This window comes from Thalia democratica, chromosome 4, assembly GCF_965202585.1.
Source record: "Thalia democratica chromosome 4, ktThaDemo2.hap1.1, whole genome shotgun sequence".
NCBI lineage: Eukaryota > Metazoa > Chordata > Thaliacea > Salpida > Salpidae > Thalia > Thalia democratica.
Window position 1 is genome coordinate 19,353,773 of NC_139168.1, and position 12,210 is coordinate 19,365,982.

At 25.5% G+C, this 12,210-nt stretch overlaps 1 protein-coding gene across 1 annotated transcript; it reads left to right on the top strand.

Moving 5' to 3' along the window:
* Window positions 1-10,515: 10,515 nt before the first annotated feature.
* LOC145833108 (kelch-like protein 25) lies at window positions 10,516-11,880 on the top strand. The gene has a single exon (XM_082940308.1). The coding sequence runs from the start codon at window positions 10,516-10,518 to the stop codon at window positions 11,878-11,880; it is 1,365 nt and encodes a 454-aa protein (XP_082796434.1).
* Window positions 11,881-12,210: the final 330 nt, after the last annotated feature.

Consider the following 12,210-nt stretch of genomic DNA (forward strand, 5'->3'; position numbering starts at 1 on the left):
CACAGTCGGTTAAATGTCCAAGTTATGAGTTCGTGCTGCTGGTTAAGTTTGCATTTTAAGAAATTGTGTTAAAAGTATTTTTATTAATTTTTTGCTAGGAAAATTCAACTTAAAAACTTATTTTTTAATGTAGATTATTTTTAATTCAATAAATAATAACTGTTTAATATACTTAAACGAAATACATAAAAAATATTATGATACATTGTAAAAACTACATTAACATTAAATGGTCTAATCAACAAAAACCATTCCCTAGTTTGCAATTTTAGCGATATTTTAAAATTCAATTCCAAATTAATAGTAATCAACACTTATAAACAAAAAAAAGTCCATATATACTTTTGTTTTTTTACTTAAAACTTACCTTATTTAAGATCTGTAAAAAATATTGCATTCAAAGTTCAGAATTTGATCAATACCTAAATTTTTTTACATTACCTTTTACATTTAAAACCTCTCAGTAAAAAACGTAAAGATGTATCACAATTAACATTTTTAAAACATGTCAAAGTCCATGTTAAAAGTTATAAATAGTTAACTTAAAAACAAAACAATAAACTTAAAAAGTAGTTATATACACAATAAAAATGGTAAGCACCCTTATTTATACATTGCTGGTAATATTTACCATGAAAACCATAGTTTACCATGGGCTCCACCCACATCATTTATTTATCTTTTTTTTTAATTTTTATCTTTTTCAACAGAAATATTTTCTTTTTAAAGCTTACAGTGTAAAATTACTAATCGCTATAACTTTATGACTAAAAGCTTACTCATTACTTACGTCTAAAAAAACAACTTTTTTACAAAGATTTATGGCTTTATAGCTAGTTACTGGAACTGTGACGTGGTATATTTTTTTATCTTACGTCATAACCCAGGAAAATATTTTTCGTATTGATCATGTTTTTGATTTACGGGCATAACACTTTACTTCAAGCTTTTTAATTTTTTTGAAGCTTGGTAACTACGACAATTAATAACAAAAGTTTAATAAACACAGTATAAAGATGTTTATGATTTTTTTTTTGTTTTTTTTTAAAGCATTTTACTATTACCTAGAATGTAACTGTTGTTAATTTTTTATTAAGACATAACGAAAACGTAAGAAACTGTAAGCTTACAAACAAATTGTGGCTTTTTTTGAGTAAATACTTACAGTTGTAAACATATAAATAAAATATGAATAAAATCGTCTATCGGAAAATTACGCTTGTTAAGTGAGTAACAACTGCTAAAGTTGTTAGTACTATAAAAGCCATTAACTTTGCAGTTTAATAAAATGTGCTTATTATAAACCATTTTTATTTGAATTTTTAGATGTTAATTTTTATAGTTGATTGATCGACAAAAAAAATCAAAATACTTGGTCCAAGGTCTTGGTGCGCGAATAAACCTTTTGGTTATCAAGTCTCACACCACTTGGGTACCTTTTAACTTCTTGTCCAGGACAGTTCACTTTAAATAGAAAGAAATACTGTTGCCTAATAATTTATTTATTGTTTTACTTTAAGAACAACTGCTTACATTTACATTTTCCAAATATTAAATAAAAATTCAAAAGTGAAATATTTTGGTCTCTTGGTGAGATTGATTACAAAAATAAAAAAACGCGAAAAGTTTTAAGTGCGATATTTACTTTGAATTAAACAATTGAAAACAGTCTATAAATTCTGACTAAAAAAATATGATATTTTAATGTTTTTAAAACAACTGTAAACATAAGTTCATTAACTTTTGACAAGTGTTAAACTGATCTTTAGTAGAGGACAAGCCCTTTTAGTTTTTGACAGTTGTTCGTGAGTTTAAGGTGTAATATTGACTTTTAAAACGATCTTTAATAAATTAAAGAAATAACATAAACATTTAATAAAAAAAACAATTAAATATAACCAAAGTTTTTGTTTTGCGTAAAAATAATATACAAAGGATTACTTAAACATTGAACAGTTAAGCATTAGCTGTAAAAAAAGATAATGAAATTTAAGTAAACAGCAAATTAATAAGCTTTTAACTTTTCAAAGTTTTGTTGGACAAAATAATTTGTTTCACTTACTGTTCACCAAATCAACTATGATAGTTCGAAAACTTTCTTAAAAAATACTACTTAATCTTGTCATTACTTTCTTTGTATTTGTTCTTGTTTTCTTTTGTTTGAAAGTGATAATCAAGTTGGAAAATGGTTTTCAAGCTTGTATACTTTTTTATTGGCTACATACGTAAATCTTAAAAAACACACAGAAAACTATCAATAAATAAGTACTTGACAACTTTGCATTCATTATGAAATTTTTCTAGGTAAAAAACAATAAAAATAAATTAATCAAAAGACTAATAAATTTTACAGCCTTATGATGTCATAATGAACTGGATCGTTTTATCTATATGTAGCATTGTGTGACTTTTTAAAATTCGAAATTGACTTTTTTTGTGTTTTTTGTAAATTTTATATTCAGACTGCTTTAGACGTATAGTTAAATGAGAAATCGTTTTTATGTGTATGTATGTGTTGAAGAAGAATATTTTTTTACTCTTTAGCATGATAATAATAATTAAATACAAAACCATTACCGACTTTTACAAAATTATTTTATGAAACTTTTTTTTGTAATAAATATCATTTAAAGTCTTCTTAATAAATATTTTAATCGCGGTTTCTCGCGACTATTCCTGCCTGATGAGTCCTAATTAGAACGAAACTTGCCGTAGGATTGCCCCGGGTGCTGTTGTTGTTGACCTTGCGGTAGAGTTCATTAATTACTAAATAACATAGACAAGTATTTAGCGTGTTGATTATTATTTGCTTACAATCTTTATAAAATTATTAAAAAAAAGAAGCATTTTAACTTAATCTTTATGCATTAATTATATTTAAGTATTATCAATTTAGACTGTTTAGAATCTTAAATCATATAATGCTTTGTAACTAAATCGTTTTAAAAATATATTTTCAATTTAAATAATACAGTATAAATGAAATGATTAATTTGTTGAAAATATTCTTTTTAATAAATTCAAAAAACGTGTTTTGAAAATTCATTTTAAACTAGAAAGTACAGGTAGCTTAGAACTTAACTGATGAACTTTTAGATGCAAGATTTTGTCTGTTTGAACTTTTTTAAGCCATTTTATAAATTTAAGTATTAAACTTTAGTGCAAAATTTTTAGATGTATTAAATATTTTTTAATTGGATGCACGACTATTCAAATTCAACTTCCGACAATTCTTAAGGAAAATTGAAAGGGCCACATATTTTTAACTAAAAAAGTAATGTATACTTGTCAAACATAAGAAATACATATGTAGATCTTATAAATATCTACGAACCATTTTTTTCTTTTTACAAAACGTTAATTATTTTTTAAGATTTGGCTTAAAAAAAGTAAAAAACATAGTTATTTTTAGTAGTTTTTTAAAAACTTGAAAAATATTTAAGATTTAGCAGAAAAGAAAAAAGTTGCTTGTAGATACTAATAAGATCTACATATGTATTTTTTATTTATTTTAAATTTATAACACTTATTGAGATAGTGTCTTTTAAACATTATTTTAAGAATTTGAATTGTCAAAATTTGAGTTGTGCGAATTTGAACTGTCATGTAACCTTTTTAATTATATGCTAGTTTTATAAAGTATTTATTTAAACCAAATATATGTTTTGTGAAATACTTTTTGTTTGGGAATGTAAGCTAAGGAAAGAGTGTTTTAATGATATTTTGGATTTTACTCTTACATAAATAGTTTAGATTCTATGTTAGCCATTTTGCTACAGAGTCACAATTTTGATAAAACAAGATATAGCACTAAAAAATACAAAATAACTTTTACCGATTTAACTTTTCATTAATTAAAACACTCTACCAACGTAAAAAAGATTTATTTTCAAAATCAAACAGTACTATAGCAGATAATTTTTTTATTTATATTAAAAGCTTCGCGAGATAACATTAAAACCTAAAATACTAACAAAAACTAAAGATAGCTATTATTTAATGTTTGCCTACTTATTTAAATACATCATGGTTTCCCAAGGTATTTTAAAGTATGCCTGTAAATAAATTTAGAAAGCAATGGCCCACTCTAACCACAATTCTCAACAAGCTACAATAAAAACTACCTAAGACATTTTGTTAATTTTTTGCTTTTCAACTCCAGAATATCTAGTGCAAGTTTCAAATTGTGGCTCCCCACTTCTACGGCTTGCGTCTCCTAAACTTCCTATATTTTCCCCTTTTGTGCTGCCCATGACTCTTAAATTTCTGTATTGGTCCCTAAGTGGGCCACATGACCCATTTTAGGAAACAAAAAAGTACACCATAACAAAAGTGCAGTGCAAGTATGTTATTTTAAGCTTAAAAAACAGTAGTACTGTTTGTTTTTTAAATTTTAGTAATCTTATATACCAAACATATTAATCGCCTATTTTAATATTTTTTTAAACCCCTTTTATCACTTTAGCTTTAAAATAAGTGTATAAAAGTTGTTTAATACTTTTTGTTTTACTTTCAAAATTACCAGCTTAACAACTTTACTAAGTAACTGGATAATCATAAAAAGAAGTTGGCTTAGCAAATTATGTGTTAAAAATAAACTAGATTTATGTATACTTTAGATAACTTCAAAAATTAAAAACATTTTTAAAGTAAGGCTTTAAAGGATTTAGGTTTGGATATTTATGAAAACCTAAGGTAGATTGTGTGTTTTTTTAATTTCAGTCTAGTTTATGTTATTTCAAAAAAATGCTTTTAATGTTATTTTTAACTGAGTCCTTTGAAAAATTTATAGTGTATATTATTCAAATTTTATTTACTTTGTGAAAGTGTTTTCAGTACAGAAATATGTTGATACATTTGTTTGGTTTTTAAGTTAACTTAACAGTGACATATCTAAATATAATAATTTACTAAGTATATGTATTTTCAAAAATAACATATTGTAACATAAAGAAAATGAGCTAATAGTTTTTTTTTTAATATCAATTAACTTGTTTTCAGAGTGATATTATAAATACCAATTGGTAAATTATACTAAAAATTGTTCAGAAAAAACTTTGAAAGTCTGACTTGTTTTTTAACAGGATATCAATCTGTATTTGTCAGCTATACAAACTTAATGGAAAGTTTTAAGTTAAAGTTCCTGTTCATCCAAGCGTTTAATAGAAAGCTCACAAGGCTACGTGTTATACTGATGCAAGTTAGGATAATGGGAAAAGAAAGAGCAGTCACGAATTCACTGATGCAAATTGCATTACTATCTTACAGCAACATATAAATTTTCAACAGTTTAAACAGGATCCAGTATAGCCACATACTGCTGCAGTAAACATGTTTTATCAAAATAATTTTTTTTTATCCTGTGTTATATAAGGTTATATTTTTTAAGTAATGTAACTTTTTATTAGGATTTTTAACTACACTATAAGTAGTTAAATCTTGTTTTATTTTATACACTTTCAAAGTATATTCCTGTTACATTAAATCCTGTGGAAAGGTTATGGCCTTATTTAAAGTACTTTCTAAAGTACAAGGTTGCCACTTTACCTGGAAACCTGAAATTTAACAACTTAGTCAAAAAAACCTGAATTTAAGTAGTTTTGAAAAAAACCAGTAAAAACTTGATATTGGAAGAAAATTTACTAAAATAACCTGGATAAATATGGAGTTTTAAAAGGTCTCAAATGTTTAGTTGTAAAACTTTGGTTTGAACTCAAAAAATCTATCATGTAGATAAAAAAACTTGTGTCCTCATCAAATTTTTTTCTATTAAAAAACATATTTAAAGTAGCTTTACAGTATTATCTTTTCAAAGTTTATATAATATATAATACAGTTTCTGACCTTGAACTTAACTTTTAACTAAATTAGACCAATAAATGTGTACTTTTAAACACCTGGAAGAAATTTAGAAAAAACAAGTGGCAACCCTGTAAAGTATAATGTTTTTTTTTTTTGCAATTGTTCTCTAATATAAAACTGTTAATTCATTGTCATGCCTGATTTTATATAGAGTATGTAGTTTTTTATTTTATTTATGATTAGCATAAGTATAAGTTAAGTGTAAATATTTATTTTGAAGTTTAAGTGTAAATAGGTTTTCTGTGTGTTTGTACATTACACTTTAATTTTACATTTCGTCTTCCAGGTAAGAAAAAACAGTTTTTAAGGTAACACCAGATATGCAACTTGGTACGTTTCTGCAAATCTACAGAAACGTAAAATAGTGTGCATAAAAAATCGCTTTTGTTTCGATTATTCAGCTTATTATTATTATTATTATTATTACTATACTTCAATATCCAACAAATATCGTTTTAATAATACGATTATTAAACTTTTAAATTATTAACAAAACTGCCTACTTTCATATAAAATATTAGGTAGTTAAAACTACTTAATATTACTAGAATATAAACTTTTTTTTTAATAGTATTTATAACATTATAATCCTACATTCTTATATTTTTATCATTTTTGTTTTTTAGTGCACTTTATTTAACAAAAGATTTAAATAAAATTTATAATAAAGATTGCATTTAAAATTTAAGAAATAATGTTGACATTTACTATCTGCCCTTTTTAAAAGCCTTATAGGTATTAACCATAACCAGAAAGAAACTTGAAAAAAACATCAGTTAATAATGGGTCATATTGATAAAAATTCCATAGTTAGATGAATAAATAAATCACAATGGGTTTTGACGCGTTTAAAGTTTTTAGGTCACAAAATTAGATGACAATAGTTTTTTAAATAGAATTTTAATCGTTTAAAGACATAATTTAAGTTTTAAGTCACAGAAAGCAAGTGTTCAAGTCAAATGTATTGTCCCATTTTTATTCGACAAAGTATGAAATATATCCAAATGATTTTAGTCCAAAAATTCAAAGTAAAGTTGACAAAAATTAAATTTCACCAAGTCTGTATAAAACTGACAAATTTCAGGTCAACGAGGTCAAAATAGAACTGACAAAATTCAATAACACAAGTCAAAATAGAACTGGCAGAATTTATTTCATATAGTTAAAGTAAAACTCAAAGAACTTCAAGTCCACAAAGTCAAAACAGAACTGACAAAATTTTTAAGTTCACAACGTCAAAATAAAACTGAAATAATTTAAAGCTCACAAACACAAAATTGAACTGTTATATTTTTAGTCAAAAAAGTCAAAATAGGTCTGAAAAAATTTAGTTACAATAGTTAAAGTAAAACTAAAAAACGTTAAGTCTAGCAAGTCAAAGAAAAACTGACAATTTTTAAATCCACAAAGTCAAAATAGAACTGACAAACTTCAAGTCCACGAAGTCAAAATAGAACTGAAAAAATTTCAAGTACAGAAAGCCAAAAGAAAACTGAAAAAATTCAAGTCCAAAATGTCAAAGTAGAACTGACATAGTTTAGACCACAAAAATAAGTAGATCTATCAAATTTAATCCAAAAATTTAAAGTCGAACTGACAAAATTTAGTCCAAAACGTCAAAAAAGGTCTAAAAAATTTTGGTGACACATAGTCAAAGTAAAACTTAAAAAAAAATTAACTCTATAAAGTCTAAGAAAATCTGACAAGTATTAAGTCCACAAAGAGAAAAAAGAACTGACAGTTTTCAAGTCCATTAAGTCTTAAGAGAACTGAGAAAATTTTTAAGTTCACAAAGTCCAAGTAGAACTAAGGGTTGACACTCTTTGAGTTAAAATATCTTCCCTGAAAGACCAGAAACTTCACTAAGTAATCTTAAACTTCCCTGAGTATTTTTAAAATCCTTAAAAATTTTGTTATTTATAAAAAAAATACAAGGCTTATTCTAAGAATATTGAAGAACTAGCCGCAAGGCTAAACATTTTTAAATAAGTACTTAAAAATAAAAAAAACTAATTTTTTCGAACATATTATTGAAACTTGTTTAACTAAACCTCATTCTAGATCTAGAAAAATTTTCCCTGAAGTTTTCTAAAAAATCTTAAAATTTTCCTGTGTTAAAAAAAATACCAAAACTGCCCTGAATTTTCTGAGTTAAAAAAAGGATCAAAATTTCCTGAGTCTCCCTGAGTTTCCTTGAGATTTTCTACAACTTGAAAATTCCCTGAGTTTCCTGAGTAAGTGGCAAACCTGAGAACTGACAAAATTAGTCTAGAAAGTTATAATAGAACTGACATAGTTTAGACCACATAACAAAGTAGATATGACAAATTTATTTCAAAAAGTCACAGTAGAACTTAAAAACTATTAGTATAATAAAATCACATAAAGTGGTGACTAATTTTAAGTAACAGTAGTTTATATTAAATTACATGAAAGGCTTGGAATAGCAAAGTAGAAATAGATAATATTTAATAATATTAAAGACTGAAAACACCAGTAAAATGCTGAAAGTTTTTAGCAATTTGTATTATATCGGTTTGTACACTTGTGAAATTTAAGTGATTTTTTGTGTTAATATCATTTTTCAGTTTTTCAAACTCGTAGTCTTTATAATAGGTTGTAATGTTTAAAATTATTTTCGATACAAATGTGAATTGTTAAAGCTCTAGTTAACACAAAATAAATTATTTTATTATAAAGAATATTTTTTGGAATAAAGATACCATTAGTTATAAACTGTTTAGTTTTTTTTAATTTGCTTTAATATTTTTTTCTTAAAAAACACTAATACTAGTTATAAGAGCAATTCGAATTTTGATATATGTAATTTATTCTTGTTTTTAAAAAAAAAAAAAGAGAGTGTTTATCTTCAAACAAAAAAGGCAAGAAAGAAGTAAAATAAAGATTCTCTTTCAAGAGTCGAAAATATTAATTGTAACAAGTTATCAAACTGCGGTTGAAAACTGTTTAAATTCAAAGTTTAAAGTTGAAATTAGTGTTCATCCAAGCGTTTTAGTAAAACAAAGCACGACTACGTATTATACTGATGCAAGTCTAGATAAGAAGATAATAAATAGCAGTCACGAGTTTACTGATGCAAGTTTGCACTCTCATATTACAGCCACATATTAACTATCAACACTTGGAAAAGGATCAAGTATAGGCACAGCCTTGCTGCAGTAAACATTTTTATCCAGAATAAAAACTTTTATTATTTTCTTGTGTTAAATAAGATAATTTTTTTGTAATGTTACTTTTAAAAAATTTTTATGCACATTCTAAGTAGTTAAATTTTGTTTTATTTTATACATTGTTAAAGAATAGTTATGTTGATTAAATCTTGTGTAAAAGTTTTGACCACATTTAAAGTACTATTTCAAATTTTTTTTTTCTTTGTTAGTGTTTGCAATTGTTCTTTAATATAAGCATGTTCATCCTTGTCATGCCTAGTTTTATATAGAGTAGCCCTAGGTACAATTTATTATTAGGATTAAGTGTAAGTTAAGTATAATTTTAATTATGGTTTTTAGTGTTATTGTACATGGCACTAGAACTGTATATGTGCTTAATTTGCAACTTTAAAATAAAGGCATTTGCTAAATCTAATAAAGTAAAATTTCTAAAAATCTAAAATTTATAGAATCTCTGCCAAACAAGAACGATTATAATTGCTTAAAATTTGAAAGCATAAAATTTTATTTTTTAAATATCACTGTATCATAGTTTTTATATACATCTTAGAATAAATACTTCAAAATATTTTTCATGTTTAAAAGTTCCTTCAAAATATTCTTGTGGTGTTCAAATACTCCAGCTACTGTTAATTACTTTTCAAATTTTATGTATTTTAAGCTCTTAGATTTTTCTTGCAGTAATAAAATTTTGTTTTAAAGTACATTTTATAGTGATATTTTATTCTTTTTATTAATATATGATAAATACTTTATAACTATTATAGTAAAATTAACATTTTTTCAGTTCTTATTTAAAAAAAAGCAAAATGGTCATGCATAAGTTTGTTGATAGATCAAAGAAAAATTCACAAAAAATGTTTGAAAAAGATATTTCAAAACCTTTAATGGAAGTTTCTAGACAAGGTAAAACATAAATAAAATTAAAGTTTTTACTATTTCATGAAATCAAGTATTTATTTTGATAAGTTTTATAATAATATTAAAATATAAGATAATTAAAATATTAGCTCACTGTCAAGGACATAATATTAAACCGTATACTGGTGTATGATTCGATAACCGAAAGGTTTTGCGTACACCAGGTCCTTGGACCAAACATAATGTTACCTTTCAAATTTCATTACAAAAATTAGTATGTTAAATTTTTGTAAAGAATTCTTGAATTTATTAGTTTTATTTGGATTTTTTTTTGTTTATGCTTTATTGCGTTAATATAGGTATAAATTTTTTATATATTGAAAATTTTCAAAGTATAGGAGTAAGTTAAAATAATAAATAATATAAATTAGTATAAATTAGCACAAATAAAAATGGCATTACTGATTTTGTTTAATTTATACACTATAGTTCTTGAAAGTCACTGAATATATATGTTTTCAGTTTTATGATCACTATTTTTATAGATAAGCCTGAGAAATACGAATATGAGTCTACTAAAAAATTGAAGTTCAATAATCTCATGTTGAAAGAAGATGACGAATTGAACGAATACATGAAGGGTGAAGTAACTATTAAAAATGTTAATACGTTTTACTCAGTTGCTAAGACCCATAATTTATTCGTTGTTGCTGAACTATCTATAAGATTTATAGAACGGTGTTTTCCAATGTTAACTGAAATTGAAAACTTTTCGCAGTTAGACTTTAATTGTGTTATGAAAATAATTTCAAGTTCTGAACTGAATATACACTCCGAAGTTGAAGTATTTAATGCAATAGATACTTGGTTGAAACACGACAATGAAGAACGTAGCAAATATGCCATTCAATTGTTACTAAAAGTTCGTCTTACATTGCTATCAGAACATGCTTTGGAATATATTAAAGATCGTAATTCATCATTCAACGAAGTCCATGAGTTTGAAAAAATAATAAATGAAGTTCTATGCGGCAAAAAAAGTCTATTACAAAAAAATCCAAATAATTCTGTAAAAAGAAGGTTTTATACTCAAAATGAGATTAATTTAATGATTTGTGGTGGTTACGATTTAAAAACTAAGAAAGTTGTCAGGGATACGAAAAAAATTGATAAAAATAATTTAAACAAAATCACGTATCTTTCTTCAATTAATAAAGGTAGAAGAGTTTTTAAAGCCGTTTGTTTAAAGGGAGAAGTTTATGCTTTCGGTGGCATTAACAATGCAGGTAACTTGGTTAAGACCGTAGAAAAATATTCGTCTTCTACAAACACATGGAAGGAAATAGCTAAAATGTTCGATGACAGAGAGTACTTTTGTGCTTGTGCATTTATGAATAAGATATATTTGTTTGGAGGAGAACATTATGATGAAAATACATTTAGAAACGTAACGAAAAATTCTTGCCTACAATTTGACACAAAACAAGAATGTTTGTCAGACAAAAGTTGGAAAGAAGTTTCTGGAATGAATACGGCAAGAACTTTTGCAGGTTGTGCTGTTTTTCAAGGAAGTATTGTAGTTTCAGGTGGGTGGAATCGGGGAGAGTTGAACACAGTAGAGTCCTATGATGCATTTGCTGATAAATGGTCACCAATGCCAAGTATGATTAAAGGAAAACAGGATCACAGTTTAGTTGTGGCAAAAAATAAATTATATGCTATCGGTAGTGGACCATACGGTTGTGAAGTTTTCGACAATGATTGTAAAACATTTGTCGCTCTTAAAATACCGTATCGTTTTCACTCAGGCAAAGTCATATCAATCGGAAACGTAATTTCAATCTTCCATGGACTTAAAAGTATTTCAACTTGTTATGACGTTGATAAAGATGAGTGGACTGAAAAAACGTGTAAAATTACAACTCATCTTCATCAATTTTCAGCCGTGACACTGCCTGGGTACTAGGATATTTGAAAAAAAAATTTTTTAAAGATCAGATAAAACTTTTGCCAATAAGTTAAATACTTATAGATAAATAGTTACATATAGAGTTGGTATTGTTACGTTTCTTTAAAATTGTCAAAGTGTTAATGTAAGCCATCACTTTTAAATAAACTCTTTTTTTTAAGGATTTTAAAGAAATACTATGATTTTTTTAATGTAATTTCATATTTTGAAAAAGACAAATTTTTTTAAAGTTTACATAAATCCAAGCTGTTAAATTCTAATTTAACACAGTTTTAATTCTTTTCTTATATACAGTTTCAATTTCTTAATGAAACTCTAGCCGGCAAA

Excerpts from the sequence above, each read along its gene's own strand:
- LOC145833108 (XM_082940308.1), top strand. The coding sequence starts at position 10,516 with ATGTTGAAAGAAGATGACGAATTGAACGAATACATGAAGGGTGAAGTA.